General features: G+C 39.7%; 1 protein-coding gene across 1 annotated transcript in view; it reads left to right on the top strand.

Annotated features, from left to right (window-relative positions):
• The first annotated feature begins 19,136 nt into the window (after positions 1-19,136).
• Positions 19,137-27,279, top strand: part of jam3b (junctional adhesion molecule 3b) — a 45,425-nt gene continuing 37,282 nt past the window's right edge. Inside the window, exon 1 of the mRNA XM_084730659.1 lies at positions 19,137-19,263. Coding sequence (XP_084586785.1) covers positions 19,215-19,263 — 49 coding nt within the window. The 5' untranslated portion in view covers positions 19,137-19,214. The remainder of the gene's footprint in view (positions 19,264-27,279) is intronic.

Below are 27,279 nucleotides of genomic sequence, written 5' to 3'. Positions count from 1 at the left end.
GAGGGTAGGAGAGATGGAGTTGGGCTGCATCATGTGAAAAAGCATGTCAGCCCAAGTTAACATATGACTGCATCACTCAGGGGCTGAATCTTTATCAATCGGAGGCTCTCTGGCTGTGTGAGGAGCTGGATCAGCAAAGTCCACGGGGCTTTGACAGCCGGCACTGCTGTCTGCTCCTGTAATAGCGCTGCAATGGCTTCGCAGCAGAACTGATCAATAAGAGCTTAACTTTAGAGGGATGTTTTACTGTCTCCTCAGCTTTACTCATCGATGTAATGTTGCTTATATCTGGAGAAATACATTACCTGCATACATTTACTTTACAGTGCTTCTGCAGTGACGCTGAGCTTCAGCCATCAGTTATTTATACAAAGAGCATTAAATGATGGGCACTCCAGAGAGATGAAAAGCAATGAGAGGAAAGTTAAAGAAGACAAAGTGTCATCATTTTTATTTGCATGTGTGCTGTAGAGAGTGCTGTCATGCAGAAGTTACATCAACTGATAAATTAAGTGAATTAGATCTATTTAAATCAGTCCATCCTGATCTTTTCTATATCATTTACTACTTCAAGACTGGGCTGCACCAACAAAGATTCATTTAATCTAAGATTATTCTGAATCAGAGTTTAGCAAAACTCTAAAAATTCTTAAACTCTTAAAACTAAGCAGAATCTTCATTAACCAATCTTTGTCAAGTGAATTCAAATGTATTGAAATACATGAAATTTTAGCTGCCAGGACCCACTTAACACTTAACAAAATATATTGCTTGCTAGCTACATAAATGGTTAAATAAAAGAAGATTAAAAACAAACAACAACACCGTTTGGGGGGAAAAAACATTGTCAAAAAACTCAATTGATTTGAGTCTGTCCTTTAACTTTTTTCAAGGAACTTACTTGGCTCAGTCCATCTCAAAAGGCAGTGATTTTAAAAGTTAATCCTCCTTCAGTGTAATTTTAAAGTTAATATTGGATCACATTTTAAATTTGAGTTTAAAGTTTTGGTGCAACTGAATTCAATTTAATCACAGTTTAAAGTAAAAACTGAATTGAGCTTGAAAGAGAGGTTTAAATTGTAAGCTAGTTGAAGTGTTTGGTGCAATGTAGCCTAATTTGTTAAGTTAATTAAGTTATTAAGTTAAGTCATGATTAGCATTAGCAGGTGGAGATAATAACAACAATGATGGCTGCATTCCTTTTAGGTTAGCCAGTTCCAGGGCTGTGATGTTGTGCACTCACTTACTGGGATTTACAGGAATGAAGCCATTGTAAATGTTTTTACTGACACCAGGTATTTTTCTGCTTGGACAAGTGAAAACATCTGCTGTGAAAAAGAGTCTCTTGTTTTTGTAGATACAACCCTTTCTCCTAGAAATTGTTTACATGCTGTACAACTAATTTGCAACAGCAAATATGTTTTGAAAGAAACATAATGCGTTTTGTGTTGTTAATGAATATATCTGGCAAGTTGAAAAATCTTCTCTGACAATTTATTTCACCTGTTTTCAGCCAGATATATTCAATCTTGAAATATAAAATCTGTTCAGAGCAACTATAGCGTTATTAAACTATTAAACCAAAAGGTCATGGTCTTCAAGCTGGTTGTTCAGTGACTTGAGACACAAAAACACAGTCCTTCCTCAACTTTAACCAAAGTGCTTTGTTACCTGAACCTAACAACAGACGGCAGTTGGGATGTGAAGTTACATAAGTTATCAAGTGTGTGTAAGACAAAAATGTGTTCTCTGTGCCAGACATATTTCAGATGACAGTAAGATCAGATTTACTGGCATGGACTGAACATCACCTTATCCACACATGTCTGACCAGATGCGTCAGTACATTCCTTCACTCTACTGATTTCCTGGTCTGCTGAGGAGTAGATTCTGTCAGGTTCAACAACAGGTCTGTCTGTTGCTTAGATGGTGGTACTTTATAATTAAATCAAATCAAATGAGTGTTTATCTGTGAGCCCTGTGAATTTCCAACCTGGTCTCTTCAATCTGCCTACAAATAACACAGCTTTATTCTTTCAAATAACTGCAGTGCAGACATCAAATTCCAGTCTTGTATGCAGGTGATACACCAGTCTTTTCCATTTACTTTAGTGGAGAGTAGATTTATAGTCAGATGAGCTTTGCCGGTATGGTAACAAAAGTCAACATATGGATAACATTGTGAAACAGTTGCTGTTTGGTTAGGTTTAGGCCAGTGGTTTTCAAACTTTTTCTATTCAAGGCTCAACAAAAAAATTGCACGCCAAAATCTAAAGGCAGACCTGTATTCATCTCCATGCAAAATTTACTCCATAACGAACCTAACCAGCAACTAGTACCAGCCAATCAGAGACAGATGTCTCAGAGTGTGGGTGGAGAAATAAAATATGGCGTCAGTCAAATAGGGCCTTTGATACACCACACTCTAATATTTCCCACCATCCAGCAACTGTGTGAACAGTGAAAACTGGGGTTTGTGTTGTCAGGAAGGTTTTTAAAGGAAATTATTAGGGTATAGACTTTGGGGAATGGGGAATGAGTGCAAAGCATAGGAAATTAAAATTTATTTAATAACTTTTTGCATAGTTGTATATTGCAAAAACACTTAATGGTTATCACAAAATCCCACGGCACACACGGACTTGCCTCGTGGCACTCAGAGAACCACTGGTTTAGGCAACAAAACTACTTGGGTTTAGGAAAAGATCATGGTTTGGGTTAAAATAAGTGCATCGCGTCATGAGATTTACTTCATGTGACACATGTAACATTATGGAACTTTGAACTTAAAAGAACATTGACTTCTGTTTCACACGGGACACAGACCCCAGTCTCCTGGCTGAAAGTCCTGTGTTTCTTTGACTCATCCATCCACCTGACCTCAATACGTGGATGTTCTTGCTCTTTATACTACCTCACCTGATGATGGAAAGGATTTGTGAATCACCTTCATGCAAAATTGAAGTTTGGCGTATGCACTGCACACAATTTATAAGATAAAGTCATGTTATTTGTAGACGGATTGGGCTCCAATTTCTATTAGCACCACTTGTAGCAGCAGTATCAGTCATTGAGTCATTTTGGTCCAAACTGAAATATGATAAAATAACAATTAGATGGATTATCATGAAGACCTCCTTTGTCTCTATTAAAATCTTTAAATAAAGTTTGTGTTGTCTTTAAAGTTATCTGATGATTACTGTAAGCCCCACAACTAAACAAGTAAGCATTTGCGCTCTGAAATGGTGAAATAACTATGACTAAATTCAGAGGTTTAGTGCTGTTTGTTTAACTACCAGAGTGCACCTATGACACAAGCATCCATCCAGGCACACGCTTATGTATTGTAGCCATTATACTGTAGGTCATTTAACCTGAAGTTAAGTAGTGCTAAGTTTATATACATTAGTCAACTATAACTGAGTACACATTCAAATGTTACACTGACTTCATGAGTAGTTTCATCATGATGAACTTGAGAATATTACACTGCAGTCAGTCAACATGTGCGCTCCCTCTCCCTGTCTGTCTGTCTGTCTGTCTGTCTGTCTGTCTGCTGCGCTAACAGACACCTCTCACTGCCAAAACTGCTCTCTGTCTGATCAAGGCTTTAGCTTCACTCATGATTCTTGAAAACTTAAAAGAACAGATTATGTGAACTGTGAACTGCTGGTATTTCCTCACATGAAGAAAAAAAATGAGGCTGAGTGTTGCTCCTGTGCGCCCCACAGCTCAACACCAAAGGCTTCATTGGGAGTGACTGTGTAGGTGCGGCACTATCCATATTATTAAAACAGAGCGGAGGAGGTCCATAGACAGACAGACCATGTTCAGTTTTTGTGGTTGGAAATAGAACTTTAGGTGGGTTGAATGAAACAGACCTTGGAAAAATTAAAGCAAAACATGACCACAAGGCACAACAAAGAAATCCTCAGAAAAATCCTCAGTATCAGAAATTTGTTAGTAAAGATAATTGCTGCTTCTGCTTTCACCTCTTTCTCAAGACGTAGGTTATTATAATCTCCTCCATTGTTGCCATGTTGGTTGAAACTTTAGACTTGACTTCTTCTTCTTTGGACTAACTTTTGACTCTTTGAGCAGCACCATCTACTGGATCAATTCCTAACATCCATGCCAACATAAAGGACACATGGAAAGTGAATGAAACATAAAAAATGCTAAAACAACAGCTGCACATGTAAGCCAGTAGCTCCTTCAAGCTTTTCTTCTTTAATCTGTTCTTTCTTTTCGGCTTTATTGCTGAAACATATATCACTATGCAAGCATAAACATTGGAAGATGAAGATGTGGGGTTTGGATTTAAGAACAGCAGACCTTGAGATGATCAACAAATGCGGATGGCATCTTTTAAAAACATGCAGTCAGATCAGCTGGATGCACCGCTGCAGGTCACTGCTCCAGGAGAGGAGGATGTGAGCAGATACGAGCTGTGCTACAGCTGGGAGTTAAGGCTGCTCCTGTATAATGTCCAGCCGGAAAAATCAAACGGACGAAATGGGACTCAAGCTGGCCAAACAACAGAAAACCAGAGACTGTTTTGCCCAGACAGACAGGACTGGTCCACAGCATCCTGGATCAGGGTGTTGCAACTGAGGTGCAGATCGCACTCTGACCTGACAGGACGCAACACACAAGACTCCAGTAGGATGAGGGGAGAAGGACTCTCTGTTTTTACATCGATGCTTTGTGCTCAAAGGGCGTCAAAGTTGATGGACACTGTTTCCCAGATGTTGAACTGTATGAAGATGTTCTTATCATCACCAATCTGATGCAAATTCAAAAAAACACTACAGAATTATTTCCTTGGTATATACATATATTATATATATATTAACATTTTCACCCTTTACATTTTGAATTTAATTAATCATCTGTATTGTATTTTGTGTGTATTATGAAGAAACTACAACTCTAATTTTGTTGTACAGCCCTGTGTTGTATCATGATGAAGTGCATTGAGGGTTATATTGTTTGAAACTGAAATATCTATTTTCATTGACCTGACACACCAGATGGTTTGTTACTCAGAACCATCTTCCCGTGTGCTCTCATGAATCCAGCTGCATTGCAAGGTAATATTTTTGTACGTACCTTGGGCAAAACTGAGCCTCAACGTGATAAACTAAGATAGTGAATATGGAAAACATTACATCTGCTAAACATCTGTCTGTTAACATTAGGTTCAGTTCTTGGGTCCATAGGCAAAATAGACTTATTATAATAATAATATAATAATCATTTTTATTGTATTGATCTCTATGCTATTGATGTAAAGGCCACATTTTAACAGTTTGAGTCTGGAAATTGTCATTTGACCTGAGGATGACTCTTGACTCCCTGATCTTGTGGAAACATAAATGTTTGCTGCAGATACTAACAGTGCTGGTGAATGTTGACTCTTATTCATGCCAGGCAAGCTGGAGGGATTTCTGTTCCTCTCCCTGCCAATGGGCCAACACGTCCATCTGGTATTTGAAAAGCTGCACATCCGAGCTGCGAGTCCATTCACAATATTGCAGTGCGTTCGATTACTGAGGGGACTTCCAAGGCGGATACGCGAGATGTAGGCTAGTGTGAGAGGAGAAACAAATGGCTCGCCTGGGGTGAGAGAGCGGCAGAAGGCTTCGCTTGTGTGCAGTCTGGTGGTACACGTGTGTGTGTTTGGATGAAATGAGGACACCACAGAGTCACAGTTTACAGTGTTGACAGAGCCTGGTGCACCTCAAGGTCACTACATGAGCTAAAGCAGACACCTGGAAGTTCATTCAGAAGTACATATCTTGTCTTTATCTTCTCACATTTACAGCAGTGAAGACAGCAGTGAAGTGTGAATTTTCACACACAGTGATTTACACCAGTGGGTTGCACCAACTGGTCTTTACTAAGCCTGGTCCTAACTGCTAAGTTGGTCCCATTTAAGACCTGTCTTTAAAAAGGACTTTACGTCCATTGCACCAACCAGACTTAAGCCTAGTCTTAAGTCTTTGCAGTGGGCGTTCATATGCAGATTTTTTTCACGTCATGTGAAGATGAGACAGCAGACATATTATATCCATCATAAAATTGTCTAAACACAAATGATGAAGCCTTAAAATCAGTTTTTCTATGCAATATTTAAAGTCAAAGGTACAAGCTTTGTTATTTATTAGTCATTAAACACTCAACAAAAATATAAGCACAACCCCTTTGTTTTTACTTCATTTTTTCATGATTTGAACTGAAAAATAAAAATCAAATACTTCTGCTATGTACATGAAAGGTTTATTACTTTTAAATTTTGTCCACAAATGTGTTGAAACCCTTTTCTTTTGCAAAGATAATCCAACCACCTGACAGGTGTGGCACATAGAGATGCCCCATTCTAAAATGGGACATTTAATCTTGAAAACATATGTTTATTAGGCACTGAGCTATGGGTATTTCACACAGGGATACAGATCCCGTCTTTTTTTCCCAGGAAGGGACACTCACGACCAACTAGGGCTGGGTATTGGTACTTAATACTTTTAAGGTATCAGCTGAATTAAGCCAGTACCAAGTTTTATCAAAACTTTTCCAGTTAAATGATACCTGGATTCAATCCTTTTCACGCACAGATTTAGAACAAAATGACTATTTATATGGCTTCGCTCACAGCCAATCACCACAAGAGTTCTTCATAATGAAGAACCTTTGAAACTTTTGTGTGCACAGAAGAAGTCTTAGATTTTTTTTTACTTCAACTCATGAAAAATGGAAGCAAAACTGAAAGTGTTGTGTTTATATATTTGTTGAGTAACGGGGTTATACAAGAGATTAAGTTGTAGCTCCTTTTTGATAATCACACAACAATAGTAAATAAGAAAAAATAAAAGGAGTACTATACTTGAGAGTAAGAGTAGAGTAAGAGTATTATACTTGACGTACACCACCCTAATTTTAAAATGTTCTGACAGAGGGTACTAACACAACATAATGTAAGTTTGTTGAAAACAAGCAGAGGTGATCCTCAAGTGCCCTCCCTGTTGTTTTATTCAATCCTGGGTTAATGCATTGCTCGACATCTTGCTCCCCCATCCGTCCGATTCTCGACGAACGCTGTAAAAGAGTAAGAAGTAAGAAGTGGAAAAAAACAAGGTTTGTGAATACAATGTCGGCTTAGTGCCAGCAGCTTGAGTTTTGAGTGAATGGAGAAAGGAGGGAGTGTTGTTCTAAGTGCTGGAAGTAAATCTGAGAATTCAATAAGTCTCTAGGCACTTCTATTATTCAAAAGACACAAGGAACACAATGAAAACAAAAGAGGCAGTGTAGTGTGTATGGACATGCATGTGGAAATGTGTGTGTGTTTGCTGCAGGCTTCTACTTCTTCCCGTCCACATCGCAGTGGAGAGCTTGATGCGTTTGGTGCATAATTTAGCTGTGTTGTATCTGTACACTCTGTGGGACACGACATGGTTGTTCCATGGCGATAACCGAACTGTAAGAAGTACATGTGCAGCCGTGTTGCTTGCTGGGTAGATGCCTCTTGGTCTACCTGTTTCCACAACTGCACACACTCCCTCAACTATTTGTTTTGTCAAAAAAATGGCTCAAAGTTTTGGCACTTATGCAGGAGACTCTGTTATGTTTATCAAAACCAAAAGCAACATGTTGATTCAAGATTGTTTGCATACTTTAGTTCTTCAGTGCTGTTTCAACCTGCAGCAAGATCAAGAATTTATTTTGGTCTGCACTGTTTGTTCCACCATCAGCTCAAAAATGTTCCAGTACTGTAGTGTGTGCTTTTTGTTTCACTCTAATTAGCTTTTTTTATGCGGCTTATACATTAAACTTATACATTGAACTATGACAACATTCTGCACATCAGCATCTTAGCTTTGTCATTATGACATGTTAGCATGCTAAAGTTAGCTTTAACAGTTGCTCAAAGCAATGCTGTGTGCAAGTAAAGCCTGACAGAGCTGCTGGCATGGCTGTAGACCCTTGTTAGACTGTCTTCTTCTTCGTAACCCAGTAGAGGATCCACATATTTGATGTGGCATCGGGTTTTTACACCATATGCAATTCCTGGTGCAACCCTCCCCATTTATCCAGGCTAGAGACTGGCAATTTGGGAATGCACACATCAAGAGTGGCAGAGGGGAGGTGAGGATCAAAGAGCAACCCTGCAATCTGGGCAATATTATGTTCATTATCTTGTGTAATGTTTTCAATATCATGGGCTATATGTGCAATATTATTTACTTACTTCTAGTATGTTATGCTAGTAGGTACTGCTTTTGCATTTACTGCATATATACTTTATATATTTTTTTTCATAATTCATTTATTTGATGCTCTATTGTTGTTTTTCTTTTATTACTGTAATTTTGGAGCAATCTGGCACAAGAATTTCCTTTGGGATTAATAAAGTTAATAGTCATCCCAAACCCTCGTGCAGGATTTGCCAGGGTTGTGGTTGTGTGTTTTAGAGCATAACTGCTGTGAAACAATTAAGAAACTAATTATGTATAATAATTGTTTTTCTCTGATTCATCGGCTTTTTCACTACCTTTTTTTTGACTCTCTGCACCCTGTCCCCTTCAAACAAATGGACACAAACCAAAGGAAGCTTCTAGATGTCAGTATTTTGCAGCATAAACTGCAGGCCAGATGTACAGGCTGGGTTCACAAAAAGCAAGGACACGTCTAGAGACAGTATCACTGTCCATGAACTCCAGATGAATAGCGTCTGGTTTGAGAAATATTTTGGTCTGAGTGTTTATTTTTCTGACAACTTTTATCTTTTACTCCCTACATTTGAACACCAATATCAGTACTTTCTACTCCTTACATTTTCAAAACAGGTTTGTTACTTTAGTTCTAATGCATTTGAGGGAAAATATTGATTATTGTTACTTTGTGTAATTGCGTCAGTGCATGACAGGAATGAGACAAGACAAGAAAGATTAACAAGATGAAAAACAATGTAAAAGACATAACAAGACATAATAGACATAACAAGAGTAAAATCAACATGACATGATGAAAAACACCCAACAAGACAAATAATAAAGACATGTAAAAGACGTAACATGACAAAAAAATCAATGTAAGGTGATGAAAAACACACAAGATGAAAATCTATGTAAAAGACATAAGACAAAAAGTATGCAAAAGATGTGACAGATAAAAACAAAAAACACAAAAACTACGACAAAACAACATAATGGACGTAACATGAAAATCTGACAACTTTGCACTGAAACAACTGGCAGAAATGTGCTTTATAGGGCAGTGTTTTACTTTTATTCTTTTTGTATTTTTTCACTTTTACTTCAGTAAAGAAATTGATTCAGTACTTCTTTCACTAGTCCTTTATAAGTCCTATATAATTGGATAATTATGGCTTACTAATCAGTAATTGATATTGTTGAGAACTTTTCTACCAGGTCATCTTAATTAGTAAATTGTAAGCTGCTCACTCTCTGTTTCTTTTATTGCTCAAGTCAGTGGAGAAAGAATTCATCAGACTTTACGCCTGCACTTAAGCATTTTCTCTTCCAGGTTGGAGTGTATGGCAGGCATGTGACATGAAATTTTCCACACAGCTGCAGGCACTTTTTACAATCCAATTAAGATGTATTGAAGAGGGTGTGAGAAGCAGAACACTCTCAAAAAGACAATGTAAAAGGAATAATGTATACTGATATGTGAAGAATTACACAAGAATGTGGAAATGAAGCCTGTTTTTTTTTGTTGTTGTTGTTGTTTTTTTAATCGTAAAGATTTGAGTGGGTATATGCTACATGTCAATTACTTTGCTGCATGGTTATCTAATTCCTGAATCATGTATAAAAGAAGATTTCCCTACTGAAACAGTTTGAGTCATTACTCGTTGAAAGAAAAACATTCTTGGAGGCTGTGCTCAGCCCTGTAACTGCCTGACCTGATGGCTGTGATGTCTGCATCTGGCAGCAGTGATAGCAGCCATTCTGAATAGCTGCTCTTGACTTTTAGACATCATTTGCACAACAATAACCTAGGAGAACTCATGTTTTATATAGATCTTTTTCATATGCAAGGAAAAAAAACATTTACATCTGATTGAGCTGCACAGTGAAATGTAACTGTATCTTTCCACCATCATACGCTGAGTTGTAATTTGGTGGTATACTGGAGGTACTGCTGTGCCTTGTTCGTAGTGCAGGATTAACTTGGCATGACAGCAATAAAAGACTGGAATTTCAGGTCCATTGGGATGCCATTAGGTATTACCATCTGGCTGGTTGATCCATGGATTGCTTGTCTCTGTGCAAAGAGGCTCACCATGCAGGAGCAATGACCACCGAAGGCCCACCTTACAGCTAACTACAGCTACAGCTCTCCAGGAAATGTGACATGTTTTCAAAACCTGGAAGTTAATTTTTGTTTCACAGAAATACAAAAACTGTCTCCTGTGTTATATATAAGCAGGCCGTCTCTTTGGGATTAAAATGCTTAGCCTTTTTAACAATTTAAAGGGACATTTCACTCCAGAATTGAAAAATGCATATTTTTCCTCTTGCCTGTACTGCTGTTTATCCATCTAGATTTTTTTGGCATGAGTTGCAGAGTCTTGGAGATATCGGCCATAGAGATGTCTGCCTTCTCTCCAGTGTGATAGGACTAAATGGCACTCAGCTCGCGGTGCTCAAAGCAACTAAAAAATTTGATTGAAAAAAACTGAAAACCAGTTTGTCTTTCCAAAAATCATGACCCACTTGCTCAAGATATTCCACCTTGCAACTTATTGCGTGCAAGAACTACTTTCTTTCTGCATTAAAATCTACCCGAGCTAGAATCTACCAGTACAGCTTTTTCATACATGTGCTGGCATGGCCTTACTATAGTTTGACTCAGCACATCAGAAGGGCACGGCAGGGATTAGCATGTCCATTAAAACAGGGCTACTCCCTTGAAGGTGCGTCTTTTAACTGAAGATGAGCTCGAAGAAGCTCGAGTCAACTGACTGTAAAGCAGTGGATAAACACATTTGGTCTCATGCAAGAACCTCTTGTACGAACAGATTTGTTGTAAAGCGGTGTGTGCGAGTGATTTAAGAGAACTTGTGGCATTCACCAGTTTTCTGGTATTTTGAATTTTCCGTCTGATACGAACACAATTTGCGAGTGGTCCAGACCTGTCCTATAGTCACATACAGTCAGTCTGCTGGTATCCAAACCAAAGTTTTTCACTAATGACTGAATATCTCATTAGTTTGAAGACATTTTGAGTTTGACAACTAAATTACACTTCACTTTACACATAAAGCCTATCATCATTCACTCATTGATCTATTATTACCTGCTGCCAGGTGTACTGGCTGTACATCTGCACATGCAGGTTTATGAAGTCTTTGTCCAGGCGAACATCCTCACTTATTCTGTCCTCTGTCTCTGTAATGAAAACTTCTCCTTAACTCTCTGCTCTCACTGCAGAGAATCGTCCCTTACTGTGGCTGTAGTGAGTCGTTTTTTTTTCTCTGAAGTCATTTTCATATCGAGACATGTCCTCTTTATTTCAGTGACAGTCCGACCCTCCGGTAACACGGCATTAACAGCGCTTACCTTTCCAGTTTCTTTGCTTTAGCAGGTCTTTTAATTCCACTTCTGACGCTGTTAACATGACAGATTTTCCTTCATGGATCTCCGAAAGCAGGACGTCAAACTCCATACCTATGAGTGTTTGCTGAATCTGATGTGGCGTGTTCATACAAGCCCTTCATATGAAAAAAGTAAGAGAAATTTAATATATAAGAACACAAAAATGTTCTTTCCTGAGGCCCCTTGTTTCCTTAAATTCTTCACAATAAAAGCCCCCTGTAATTTTGGTATTTAAAAGATTTAATTCGGAATCAGGAAATCAATCAGGAAATGCTTGGTTTTCATCTGCAGTAACTTGACACAACTCCTATTCAACTCAAAGTAAACATGAAAACCATAAAATAGGGAAGATGCACATGTTCAAAAAGCAACAGGAGAGAAACTGAACTGCACACAGTCACTTTTAGAAACGTGACACAGACATGAGATGAGTCTCACAACACCTGCTTGTTTGAGGGAAAGACAGGGGGGTTTTCACTGGTTGGTTGTGGTCGGTGACACAACACAGCAGCCTGCTTGGAGGCTGGTCAGGCTCGCTTTAGCCCCACTCCAGAGAGGATCCATCTCAGGTGTGACTCAGCACGGCTTGGCATGTTTCACTTTTTGGCACGGCCAAAAGTGACGATGAAAAAGCCCCACAGAACTACTTTCTTTCGACTAGAAAGAAAATAATTCCTACATGAAACTGTTCACAACTAGATCTATGGATTATCTTGAGTAACTGGGTCATAAATAGCACCACAGGCAAAGGGAAAAATCTGTATTTTTGATTTTGGGATAAACTGTCTCTTTAAGAGAGACTTGGCCAAGAAATAAGCATCATGACAAACTGTGCAGCTGTGCACACTTACCATAATGAGATAAATATTCATGAGGAAAAACAATTAAAGGCACGTACAGGTAAATGCTAAGTCAAAAGTCGTTATGTGAGCAGTGCAACAAGCTGAAATAGATTTAAGCTGAACAAAGAATAATCAGTTTCTTATTGAATCTGCCTTGAAATCCTTCATAATCATTTTAAACTAAGTCAGAGCCCAGCTCAGTCAGTTTAACATCATTTCCCTATGGGCTGTGAGAGCAGAGTACATGAAAGCCCTTTGGTCTAATTCTGTTTGCCTCAACGAGAAGAAGAAGAAGAGGAAAAAAAAAACACTCCCATGACCACACTCTCCTCCACGTTTCCCACAAAAGAGTACTTCAAGTAAACAGGCAGACCAGCTCTGCAGAGAAGTGTTCCAGTGAACGAATCGACAAGTTTATAAGATACAAGAACACAGTGTCAGTGTCAGCAATAAACCTCAGTGCTCCCTGACACACAGCGGGAACATCATCCACACTGGGAGCAAGTGTGTGTATATTAAACAATGCTTTAATGAAAAAGTTCAACTGCAGTTTCATCCCCAGTGTTTTTTAATTTGTTGGTTTTAATAGTTTTAATCACATTGCTCTTGATATTAAAACACTATTACTACACATTTTTAGCAACAGACATAGCAGGGAAAGCACAGGTGTAATTAATAACATTAATCACTTTGTCTGGGACTTTTAGTGCAACATGAGTCGAGTGTTATCTTGTTCCATTTTAGTGGGAAGACGCCAAAAGACATCTCTGTGGCTCCAAACTCCAATTTGATTTTTTATTTTGGGGTGAACTATCTCTTTAACACATCACAGTAGGAAAAGCACAGGTGTAATTAATGTGGCGACGCTTGCGAGCTAGTTCAGGCAGTCAAAACAAACTGCGCCGCCTCACACACCAAACGCACCCTTCCAATCTGGCAGTCTATTTAAACCATAAAAAATTCCCATCTCTCCCTCTGCCTGTCTGTGCCATTGCTGCCTTGCATCAGCATCACTGCCTGTTCGTTCAACCCCACCAGCTCCCCAGCATCTACCTGCAGGCTCCAACAGGGGGTCCAAGATATGTGTTCATCACTCCTCAGTACCTCTATGTAAACATGATCTGTGAGGAGTGATGCCGTCGGAGCAGAGACACCAGACTCTAACTATGTTCTGCTGCTGCAATAAACATTTTAAACATGAATTGTCAGACTGAAATGACATTAATCATGTGGTATAGTGCATACTGCCTCTACTTGGCCTCTACAGTGTATAGAATCATCATTGATGTTATTAGTTACACCTGTGCACTTCCTGCCATAACAACACAGCGTGTCATGAAGGATTATTAGGCTTTAGGATCATGATGACATATTAAAGATACCCATTTCTATAATGCTTTATATTAAGGTGTTTTTAATAATAAGTTATATAGTACCCTTGTAAGAACTTATAAGAATTATAAACAATACCAAGAAACAAGTGTATAAAGTATTGAAAAGTTTCTCATGTGCTTATAAATGTCTTATAGTTTAACAATAAATGTGTTCATGATGCTGTTATTAACACTCATATTTTCTTATTGACACATAATCACCTTAATAAGCATTTTATAAGGACTTATACGGGCCTTATTACCTATTAACTAACACTGATTTCAAGGACCTTGATATAAAGCGTCACCGACAGGATTAGGCTTTCAAATAAATAAATAAATAATAAAAAGTAAAAATAAACTGCATGCTGTGGAAGTGGAACAGCAAAGGCTAAACCCTGCTTTATCCTGCCAGTTGCTAAAAAAGCAAAATCATTGGCTGTTGCTCTGTGAGACAAAGTTTTCTCTCTTGAACATTTTTAAACCATTTTATCCAAAGTTTTTCTTCAACCTGCCATGGTAGTTCAGTTTTCATTTAGCAGTCATCAGGGTCCTTACAAATACATTCAGTATTTGCTCATACAAAATGTGTGTTAATTGCTATGACATTTCTAAAGTTTTGTGTAACATCACAATTGTGAAGTAAAGATTAACTCACTGATTTCATAGAGTAATTATTCATTCAGATTTAAAATTAATTTAGAGTGTTGGAAGGCACATATTATTTCATGTTTGTCTCAGAAAATAATTATGTATTGGCCTGATTAGAAAATCCCAGATTGTAATTTATATATTCTCCCTTTTTTCAGGATCAGAAAGAAACATTTTCAACATTAGACTGCCAAATACTAACTTACAATAGAAACCTAGAGAGCAGAGCCTCAAGGCAACAGCGTGGTTAAAATAACTACACCTGATTCATATTAGAATCTCACTTGAATTACAGATTTACATGTGTTACGTAATACAATTCATACGCATGCTAGCATAATTAGACATAGTTCTATATTTAGACGTAATTAGTGCAGTAATGAAATATGCAGTGAGGATTGCAATCATCTCAGCTTTTACTTTCACAAATGTAGTATTGATACACACTTAATGATCATGTCAAACAGTCATGGATATTAGATTTTTTTTTTGCAGGTATTTAACCTTATTTTTCCTGAGGTGGAACTGTTTGACGAGGTTGAATAGCATGTCACAGGCATGGTTTATATTCCGGGCTGCATCAGCTGTCATGGCAGAGTTATAACAGGGCTCAGTGGGAGAATATGGCTTGATGTAAGCAATGCATGTCACTGGAACTGGAGGCCAGACCGTATCAACTATGACAAAAACAGGACTTTACAAGAACAGGGTTGTGCTATCTTGTAAACAGGATGAGAGAGCTCTGGGCTGACATGGCTGTAGTGCCTGGCTGGCTGTCACTGAGTTCCAACATATGAGCGGGCCTGCAGTCCTCGACAGGGCCATGATTTACAGCCAGTGAAAAATGGTAAGTGAATATTTTATTGAAAGCCTGCCGTATGCAATTGGTCACAGTAGTGACAGGCTGCCAGACTCAACTTTTAAATACATTTCTATGGAAGTTTAAATAGCCTAACATGCATGGCAAGAGATTAATATTTTTATCTTCTGTGCAAGAACCCCAGACCAGTTATCATTTAGCAGCTTACAGTGTCAGTCATACTCAAAAGTGGATTTATAGCACAAAATACACAAAAAACACTGGTTCTTCAGCAGTTCTTTGGGGTGGTTGAGGTGCTATATAGTATCGCTGCTGTACATAGAACCTGTTAAGCCCCTCTATGGTTCTTTAGAATTTCTCTACTGGTTGTTTAGGTCCTATTTTACCCTTTTTGATCGATGCCGTTCCTGGCTGGCATGGAACCAAAGACTAATTTTGAATCAGTTCTTTGTGTTTTGACAACTAACGAACCGGCAGTCAGCACTGAAAACCAGTTACTGAGTGGCACCAACTCTTTGCTGGGCCAAGAGTAAGAACCACTACATCAGGTGCAGGGGGATTATCATGAGCAACCAAAAGGAAATGGCTTTCAGTACTTCACATTATTAAGTTTTAATGTTTTTTTCAAGCAAGATTCCCCGCGTGGTCAGTTTATCCAAACAACGTCTGTTAGGAAAGTTTGCTGCAATGTGTTTTGTTGAAGCGAGGGGCTGCAGGCTGGTATTACATTGTGTTTGGTTACTCACCAGATCCTGCGACCCACATCATTTGAGGAAGTACTCAGCATATTAAATACATTTAATAAAGTACATCATAAGTACTGACGAGCTCGTCTTTTTATATATCAGTCAGTCGTAGCTCAATCTGAGCACATCTCTGCAGGTCCCACAATCTAATGGGCTACCAAATATAGCGTAACACTGTGTGACATCGCGGTGGTCAGTCCACTTCAGTGTGATCAATCCACTGTTGGTGGCAGACAATCATTCATTTAGTAGGCAGAAGTAGTAGTTACTAGAAGCTGTTATGCTTCTTTTTCTTCCTTTTTATTGCAAGTGGCAACCAGTGTTATGGCGCATTACTGCCACCTACTGTGTTGCACAGAGTGTGAAGTGCTTGAAGTTAGTGTTGCTAGGAAACAAGAGGCGTGTACACTTACATAATGACTCTATCTTCTCTAGCCTGTGGAAAAACAAGCTGGTTCTTAGATGGTTCACAAGTTGCCCCTTCTCTGAACTGACACTACCAACACTGAACTATCACTACGTTTTTGTTGTTCAAAAAGGGGTTACACCATCAAATGTGATTCCCCCGTATAACTCTACATTTGGTGTGTCGTTACCACTTGCCATTCCAGGATGGAGCCATATTGGCAGCCATCTTACCCAGATCCAGTTCTAAATAAAGGGTCAGTGTGTGAGATTCAGTGGCATCTAGCGGTGAAGTTGCAGACTGCAAACATCTTACCTCACCAAGCATGTAAGACAGGGGTTCTCAAAGTTTTGATGACCTTTTTCCAACAACATAATCCCCTTCCAGTTCCTAATTTTGAACCGTTCTGAGCAATTTCAACAAATATAAACTGGTCCAGAACCTGAAAAGTTCCCAGATGGAACCAAAAAACAGTGGGTTTTTCTTGGAGACCAAAGTGGGCATGACATATTTTACAGGTTGTTGTTCTTTCTGTTGATGACAACGTTGTTTACAATGGTTCTGCTCTAAACAGGTGGTAGCACCAAGGTTCCAAGGATCTTGAATGGAACCTGTTCAAGAACCTGAGCCTATCTGGTGGAAAAGGGCTGAGCACTAATTTAGGGAGCCAGCATATGACTGTGATCAGCCCTATTATGGCTCTTATCAAATTCCTTGAGCAATGAATTCAGCAGTAACTGATTATAAATGTAGTCTATTTACTCAACTGTTCCCAGGATCAAAACAAGCAAGTTAGTTTCTATGCTTCCCACCTGTGGAACAAGCTTCCTGAATGCCTGAGGTCTGCTAAAACTGCCAGCTCATTCAAATCAGGGCTTAAAACATCTCATCTTTTAAATAAAAAAGATACATTACTTAGAGTAATCAATAATAATTTATTTTTTTGCTTTCACTTTTTGTTTTTATTGTATTTTAAATGCAATTTAATGTTATCTTATTTCTATGCCCATGTAAAGCACTTTAAATTGCCTTGTGTCTGAACGGTGCTATATAAATAAATTTGCCAAGTACTGAAATGACCCATGGATGATACAAATATAGTGCATGCATTTCATGTTACATTCGTGACCTGCTCAAAATGTTTCTGAGGACTGCCATTGGCTCGCGGCCACACTTTGAGGAACTATGGTGTAGAGGAACCTATGGTGGCCTCAAAACTTGCAAGAAACCTGAAAGGCGCTATCTTGAGCCAGTATTTGGTTTGTCCATTCATGGCTATTGAGGAAATATGGAGGTGCAACATGGTGGACTCCATGAAAGAGGATCTGCCTCCTCTGCATATATAAAGTAACCTGACACGCCAGATGGCTTGTTACACAGAACCATCTGAGAAGTCATCCTTAGAACTTGTTTGGAAAAGGGCACGCACTTTCAAAAATACCTTGCAGGTGATTGGATGAGCCATCTGTCTATCACATCTAACATAGGCTAACTTCAACCAATCAGATCAGTGCTTCCATGGACGCTTCTCGCTGTCATCACACCTGAAACTATGCATGTAGCAGCAGTAGTCCCTCTTAGGACGCTGATTGGCTGCACCAATTTGGTGCAATCACAAATAGATAACGTGAAGCCTGGCGAGATGGATTCTCGGGTGATCTCATGAATCCAGATGCCTTGCATGGTAAGATATAAAGAGTTCATTCTAAAGTAATGAAATAACAACGACTCTTATTTTCAGGTGTTTACACACTAATGAAAACAAACTTAGAAATATTATGTTCAATTTCAATCACATTCTGCCAATAAATATCCCTAAATCTTACACACTGGACCCCGAAACTTGTTGTAACTGGAACCTATGGGGAAAGAGGCTTACACTGAATTTATAATCCTTGTATTTTTCTACACAAGTGTGCCTGTCTAGAATGACAAAGAAACAAAGATTCTGGCAAAATTAATATAGTTTGGTATTCTGAATGACAAGCCTGTACAACATCAAGCAATATCTAGAAATCCTAAATCAGACAGGGATAATGTACAGTGAGCAGGTCCTTATTGAGAAATAAATCCAGACAGGATGATGCAGTCTTGAATCATCCTGAAGGGATTTATTTTAAGATCCCTCCGCTTGGCGTTGGGGTCCTGCATCATCCTGTCGGGATTTATTTCACAATAACAACCTGTTCATTGTATATTATCCCTTACATAATGTATATAACCCCCTATGATTACGAGCCAAAGAACCACTTTTAGCGCAATTTAGTGCCATTTTTGTGTGCATCACACCTAATAGCTTTTATTGCCTGTGGTTTTCACTACAATGCAGTTTATAATAAGTGTGATATTACCTCTTGACACTTGGCCAACCTTTAATTTCAATAAGTAAAAGTGTGAATGTGCTCTTTTAAGTACACTTTGTTATTCGCCTCTCTTCCCCCTCACAACATATAAAGGACTGGAGGCTGGTGCTTTCCTATCTGAGCTCCCAGCTGCTGCCTCCCTACAGTATAAGGCCACAGTAGTAAAAGCCTCCCACATCGTGTCAACTATAAATTCTTGTCTGTGTGAGTGATGCTTTCGGTAGCTATGGAAACCTAATATAATACACACCCCCTCCCACCCTCCCTCCCTCTCTCTCTCTCCCTCAGTCTCTGCCTGTGTCTCTCTCCCTCTCTCATCCACACCAAAGCTCTTTAGGCTACTTTGCGCATGTACGGCCAGTCAAACCGAGCATTGCATCGACTCCAAGATGGCGAAAACACGTCTGGCTTGTCTCCTGACTCTCCTCTCAACTCACTGTAAGTACAAAAATCACGCTAAGTGGCGCTTATTTTTCCTCTTTTCTCCTCCAGGAACGTGGCCGTCAAATGATATTTACTTCTGCATCTGTTTGGTGGAGGTTTTACACCAGCGAGAGGCAGAAAATAGACAGCCTCAGAAGTAACCCTATCGGGACGCAACTAACGTTAAACTCAAGCCAGACTGACAGCCAGAGCAGTCTCCCCGGCGTGAAGTCTATATAGTTACTAATTTTGTTAACGAAATGAGAAATTTAGTCGCCATTTTTGATACAACTTACTGTCAACATGACTGGTCGGGCAGCTATTGTTTCGCTCATTTCCTCTCATTGTTTTATTCGGAGTAATGCTGCTGTATGTAAAATAACAAACTGTCTGGATGTAGCCACATATTAGCATAGCATCACTTCATATAGCGGCGGCACGTTTCAAAGAGTTCCGTTAAGCCACCATGGTTTTTGTGCTCCTCGCGCTCAAAAAGTTTCAGCCTCGCGAGTTCGGACTGAGACTTGGTGTTTGTGTATTAAATATGAATTAAGACAGTCTTCGTATCCCGTGCCGTTAACTATTTAACGTGGTTTTGGAGCCGTGCTGACGGCCGAGATGTTGGAAGTAGTGATGCGAGATAACGGTTTTTCCTGCGGCGGAATAAAGCAGGCTGTCCGCGGGAGGAGCCAGCCAGCCAGCCAGGCCAGTGAGTGAGTGTCCTCTACCCCCTCCTCCTCCACCTCCTCCCGTTGCTGCTGCTGCTGCTGCTGCTGGACCCTTTCAAACCGCACCAGAGCTGAGCTGGTAAACAGAAACAGCCGTCGGAAAATCGATTCGTTTCAGTTTATCCTCCTGAAAGACCCCAATATCCCCGCTTCATCAGCCCCGAAGCTGGAAGCATTAAATGCTCACCTGTGAGAGCGAGGCAGGTCATTTAAAGAGTAACGCACGGGCAGGAAATCCCGTTTCATAGTTTTAAAATTTAGTTATGGACGATATTTGTAGGGATAGCAGAGTTATATGTAACATGTAACGATATATGACTAGCAATGAAATATATGCTCACATATTATTGTTTATTAAAAAAACGACATTGAGCCACTTGTTGCTGTGGTGTGTCGCCATTTGTCCATTTAGGATTTAGTGCTCCTCTTTGCTCTCGCCTTCGAGCTTGACAAAGGCTTTCAGCTGCTCCCAGTTTATTACAGGAGTTTATTTAAAGCTAGAATCAGAAGAATTTGTTCGAGCCTCCAGAGAACAGCAAAATAATAAAATAGGGAAACACAGACAGAGCGCAGGGTCTCTGCAGATACAGCCACCACTATACACTTCTAGCAGGTCAAAAATGATGATTGTAAGGGATTATATGCTTGTTTACTTGATTCTATACATTGTTTTTAGAGAAATGTTGCATTACAATACAGTATCCATTAATTATAGTATTGAAAGTACCAAAGTTTTACAAAAAAGTGCTCAATCAAGAGTCAGTCTAAATTGTCCTGCCTGAAATTTGGCAAATTTGCAGCAAAACCAGACAGTATTAAAAGTAAGGGGAAAAAATGATCCTATTTTCTGATTTTGTAATACTAGTATTGTATTAAAGTTTGGAATTCTGGTATTGTGACAACTCATAAATTTAGAGCAATCGGATCAAAAAGAATGGGGAATTATTCATCCCTTTGTTACATCCAGTATAGTCTATGCTTGGTCATAGAGTCCGTGGTCTGAGGTCCTGCCATTATTTGGAAATTGTTTCAGAAACTTTGTTTTGATCATCATCGGGGCATGGGAGTTGTTGGTTTGGCGTCAGCTTTGAAATTTAAGAAGTACATTGGTTTTACTGTAACAAGAGAAATATGTTCTTATAAAAATGTTGCGAGTGCATTGACAAACTTAGTACTTCTTTTCTGTTGTGCCTTGGTAATCATTTTTATCATACCCGTTTTCCACGAAATGTGTGCCTTGTTTTTCTCCCATTTCCCCTTGGACATAGACTTTGAGCAAGGTGTGAGAGGACAGACATACAGATCAAAGGGAAGTACAGACATGAGAACCTCTTGTGATCTGTCGAGTGTGTGAATTGGCTTATTCTCTTTGCTTTAATTAGGAATAGCAGTGAAGCTTGTTTGAAATCTGTTGCTGTACTATCAACACTGTCTCTCTTGACATACCTTGGGGCTGTGTGCTCATTTTCTTTTTTTTTTTCAGAGGATACATTTCAAAGTCAGTACTCGTAATGATGTTCCCCTGAGTGAATCTGTCACAGGGCATGGTAGCAGCAGCACAATTGACATTTTCAGGGGGGGCAGTGAGCCGGCGAAGATTTAAGAATTTCTTTTGTCTCGCCTGGACAGGGCTTAACCATGTGGCCGACTGGCTCCCAGCCAGCATCGCCACTGTCTTTAGATACAGGGCAAATCTATCTGGACTAAAGCTGGCCGCAGGCCGTGTTATGAATTACTGCTTGGTGCTGATAGGCACTGATTACTAATAGGCACAGACTGTAATTAGAATCCTTCTTGTATTTTGGAAAGGCTCTGCTCCAAATGCAGTTTCTGATGTTTTACAAAGCAAGTAAAGAAATTCAGAGAGGAATGAGGCATGTCATTTGCATCGCCTAATGTTCTGTAGGTCACACTTATTTCTGTGTGTGTGATGTGCTTGTTATTTTCAATTCATGACATTCTATGGGTAGCGATCATCTTAATGGCTACACAACCCCGGCCCATTCCAAGTAAAGGGCTAAACCCAGCATGGCTGAACATAGCTGCAAATATCAGCCCAGTCATCTGTCAGCGGAGTGAAAGACGAAGGCCATTGTTATTTTAAGTACACATGCTGCTTACAGCAGACTTTCCATCCTGATTTAATGGAATGCATTGAAATTTTCCATTGTTGGCTTCACCTGAGCCTTTTCACTTAAAATATTCCAAAGAAGGGGCTACGCACTTTAAGAGGACATCTGCCAGAACAACCCTGCCAAGAGCATGGCCAAGATATGTGGGAGCTTGGAAGATGCTCAAAGTGGATTAGTACTGAGCAAATATAAACTTTGAGATCACTGCTCTGACTCTTATAAGAAACACCTGTGGACATTGGAACATTTCAGGGTGTGGCTATATACCGGTATGGACGATAACTGTTATATTTATCATTTATATGGTCGAGTGCCTGTTAAACATACTGTATGCTCTTAAATCATGTCTGTTTTTCTCTGTTCTTGCATTGTCACCCTCCCCCAATGGCCGCCCTACACCCGGCTCTTCACTATCCATTAAAGGAATTGCACTTTTTGTTAGGTCCATTCCAATACGGATACCACTACTGGTATCGACTTCCAATAGTGTCTAAAATGCTGGTATATGTATCTGTGAGTAGACTTGTTGTATTAAAAGTGTATTAATTATTGATGATTGATTGATTAGTTGTTTTCCACTATGCACAAAAGGTGCAACTGTAACGAACTGTAACAGCCCTACTTTTTGTACATTTTTATGCAGTTGTGTTACAGACTCTCTCCACTACACTCGAATTTTGAGTGTAAATGATTTGCCAAATGCACAATCAACAAAGTTAAAGATGAATTTGACTGATACCCTTTTCAAATTTTGTATAGATATCACGATAATATCACTATCATGAATTCTTTAGGCCACAATAATCATGTAGTGAAAATCTGATATCGTGGCAGCCCTGTCTCAGGGCTTATTGCTGAATCTTTGGAACAAAAAATACAATTGTGAAAATGTGATCATTCACAACTCATACCTAAAAATGAGCCTCCCAGAGTGAAAATATTGTTTCAGATTTGATTAAACAGCTTTCACACTTGTTCAAGTGATGAAAATGATTTTCCTTCCTGTGCAATTGACATTTTTATGACTTGATATTATCTTTGTTTTCACTCATTGCTCTCAGCATAATCCAATTGGTGCCCTCTCTTTATCTGAGTAGATAAGATAAGGGTGAAAGCTGTCCACTGGATCGCTGTTGAGCCTCCCTGGTGCTCTCTGCTGATAAGTCATTGCATCACCCGGCAAGCTTTGAACATCCGCTAACCCACACATAACTGGGGTGTCCATCGGGTGACGTTACCCAGCACACTCTTCAAACATTTGTCTAATTTAGAGCCAAGTGTCGGCACTTTTCTCATCGTTTGGCATGCATGGCATAGCCGTTTGGCGTGGCAGGAGTCGGTGCACCCCGAGATAACTGTGGATAGTGGCTCCCCTAGGAAGTGCATGTTGTCAGATGTTTCCCTCCCCACCCAAAGCTTGTGAGCAAATGTTTGGAGCACTCTCTGAATGGCATGTATGGCCCCTGTGGGCAAGTCACATACAGTCTGACATTTTACTGCAGAGACAGTAAATGGCAGAGTAAAACAGGGACAGACGAACAGAGAGGAGTCCCTCACTGGTGAGCGTTTGTTTGCTATAAGTCAGAGTTCTTCTTCTCTCCAAACACCCGTGAGTGAGAGGTGTTAGAGGCATAACACATTTATCATAGCTGTCATTTTGGTCACAGGAATTCTGCCATTACCATGGGTTTGTTTGTGCTTATTGCCTAAGTGAGAGTTGTGTAATTACTTTACAAAATTGTACAATTTTGTAATCATTCCTGAATTGCTGCAGTCAGCCATGTGGATATCTGTGCAACAACAGTCCCTCCATGGGATCAAGTCAAAGTAGCACATGGCCCTCACTGTGGAATGACCCGAAACAGCTGAGCAGGCGTGGGTGGTGGTGTTTTGAGCAGCGTCGCAGGCGTAACCAGAAATATCTGCTGCGTCCCTCCCAAACCTGAGTGTGCGTGTTAGCAAATGCAGCATTCCAAATAGAAAACACATGGAGGCAGGAGCCTTCTCATCATATGTGCACTGACTAACAATCATAACCACCTGTTTTCCTAACAGATAAAAGGGACCCCTGTTGATGAGCTGGCTGAGGTCAGAGCAGAAAGGGGGAGCTGTGAAGAAAGCTCAGTAGTGTTCAGAAAGCAAGCTGGGTGTGACGATACGTCTCCTGAGACAGGAATCCATTTTAACCTGACACAGAGAAGGATTCAGCTGCCTGTCCTGCTTTTATCATTTTTTCGCTCGCTGTAAGCTACAGCAGATGCTGAGGTTGAAAGGCAAACACTAACGTGCTCACGTACCAGAAATGGCAATGGCATGTGCATGCTTCAAATGTCAATAAGACTACCATGTGAAAGAACCAGCGGTCATAAAGTAGAACCGGCCTTCAGGCAGAATGTACTGGCCAAAAACTCCATATGAAAATGTTATAATGGTCTAAAAGGAATTTATCATGTCCAGTTAAACTCAGACTTACTATCAGAGACCTCACAAGAGAGAGATCCATGAGAAAAAGAGGTTAATTGTCGTCCTGTTTGGGGTAATGAGCTTTGGGAAATGATGGCTCTTCCCTGAAAGAAGGCTAAAGTGGTTGTTTGTTTTGACAGGACATTATTATTCGATGTTTAGGCTACTCTAGATCAACAGGATAATCTCCAAGATGCCTATGTGCTGGCTGCTGGAGCTCAGGGCAGCAAGAGACGTTTCCTGTTTGATGATCTTTATCTGTGGTCACATGGTCCCTGGAGGGAGGAAGCGCCATAGCGGTTCTCCTGCGCGTGTGTTCACTGGATACCGATGGAGTACATCAATAGGTCAAAAGAGACCGCCATCGATCAAACATTGGGACACTGTCAGCTTAGTGAAATAATTAGGGGCTTCATTAATGACATGGCAGAGGCAATGAACTACATGTGGCTGAGCCGCTGTCGCTCTGAAAGGAAAAAGCTCGAGGCTGTGCTCCCGCTGAGAGTCATAACCAGATAATCGCTCTGGATTCATCTTTTGTTTACCAGGCTGTAACAAAAGGGCAATTACTGTCTAAAAATAGCCACAAGGCAGAGTCATCTGACAACCTCAGGTGTTTGATCACAGTTCATTCCAAACCATTGGGCCCATCATTAAAAACATCCACTGTGATTAAAAACTCGTACACAGTAGTATAACAATAGCTTAGACAACTTCCTCAGTTTTTTTGTAACTTTTCAGCCGCAGGAAACTTTCTTTTTAAAATGTTAACAATCATAATAACAACAATGTAAATAAAATAACATTACAGCTAGAGCTGCAACCAACAGTTTGTTTCAGTATTGATTTATCTGCAGATTATTTTCACAATTAAATCATTTGTAGTGTATAAAATGACAAACATTGCTCATCACGATTTCCCAGAGCCCAAAGTGATGTCTTCAAAGTGCTTTTGTTCTCCAGCCAACGGTCCAAAGTCCAAATTCTAAATTCTAAATATTTTTCATATATTTGGTAATGACATGATCCTGCCTGAATCATGTTCACAGATAGGGTCTGGTGATCAATGGTAAATTTTTCCAGTCCACCACCGTCAACCCATCAAAGCAATTAGCGATATATTAGTACACCCCCTACCCCATGCACCTCTTCCCGTCCTCCCACCCTCCCGAGTATCAGCTGGGACACGTGTATGCGTGACCACTTTCCTATGTTACGTACACTATCTACATCTAAATGACAACATAAACTTGCAAAATGTCAAGAAAGGTAATATTCTTACACCGTATTTGCTTATTAAACAAACTGTACACCTCCTGATTTCAAGTTTCTCTCTTCTACCAAACTAAAACACAATTGTTTACCCATCGTGCATTTGCTGTTTCAAATTAGTTGTATAAAAACAGAATTTCTAGGAGACAGAGCTATAATTTACCATCATAAATGACAAAGAAAAGCAGCAAGTCCTCACATTTAGGAAGCTGTATCCAGCAAATGTTTTTTGTTTGAAAGATGACTGAAACAATTAATTGATTATCAAAATAGTTGCAGATTAATTTTCTTTCACTTGACTAATCGTTGCCACTGTGACTGCAGCTCAGTCAGATGACAGGTCATGTAGGGATTTTGAAGAACTAATAATGGTAGGAACCAGATACAGGTGAGCCCTAATATTAAACTAAAATATTAAAATCAGCTCTAAAGGTAGCCAGTGTCTGGCTAAAAGCTTTGCTGCAGCAGACAGGCTTTTAAGTTTCCTTGCAGCTAACAGAGTTGCAGTAATGAAAAGAAATAAAGCAGGGAGGCTTCAGGATGTCAAGGATTAAAAAGACTTTACAGATGTTATTTGGAAAACAGAAACTGAACAGTCTTTTTGACTTTTTTTTAATCAGAAATTATTAGTTCTTTTTCATGTAAATTTCATTTGATTTATATTTATTTATTCTTTGGATGATATTGAACCAGTGAAATGGAATCGAACTCATCTGATGACACATATGGGGGGGGTGGGGGGCTTTGTGATGACAAACACAACTCTGTGTGTGTGTGTATGTGTGTTACCTTGGAGACAAGACCCCAGCTCTCCACCTCCAGCTCTCAGAGATGTCGAACATAATGTTTTGCCTCTCAGTGCAGGGTGAGGAGGCTGAAGAAAATGACTTTTGGCTGTTGTGAGTGCAGATCTTTTGGGAATTTTCTTTGCTTTGGATGATGATAGGCTGGTTTTGGCTTACAAATTGCCATTTTTAACTTTGTGGTTTTATGGGGTGATAACAGGCAGGATGCAATATGAGGAGCTGTACCTGTGATCCATTGCAATGCTTCAAATAAGATTGGTATACCACTAGTTAGCCTATTATTACCACAAGAACTCCCTGTCTTAATCAGGAGCAATTGTGCTTGAAGCTCATTTCCTTTTCTTACATCTGGTAGCCTGTAATTAGGGGGTTTCCACACCTCCAGTACCTCCAGGTTCATGTCAGGCCTACAGCATGATACTGTGGAGGCGGTAGGGGTGTGGAGGCACCTATCAAAACAAAAAGCATGTTGTTTGCTAAATAATTTCAGGCGCAAGCTGTGATGTCCATGTTTGAAACATGGATGTTTGACAGGTTCGTCAGTTTGTGCTAATGTTTTGGGGTAAATGCAGCCAGTTTAGCAGAGACAGTAAATGTCAGACAGAGGACTTGATGTGAGTTACCGGCCTC

This window comes from Lutjanus erythropterus, chromosome 11 (genome assembly GCF_056507025.1).
Source record: "Lutjanus erythropterus isolate fLutEry1 chromosome 11, fLutEry1.hap2, whole genome shotgun sequence".
In the NCBI taxonomy this organism is placed as follows: domain Eukaryota; kingdom Metazoa; phylum Chordata; class Actinopteri; order Lutjaniformes; family Lutjanidae; genus Lutjanus; species Lutjanus erythropterus.
Note: the sequence above shows the minus strand (reverse complement) of the source record. Positions and strands in the feature narration are given on the sequence as shown.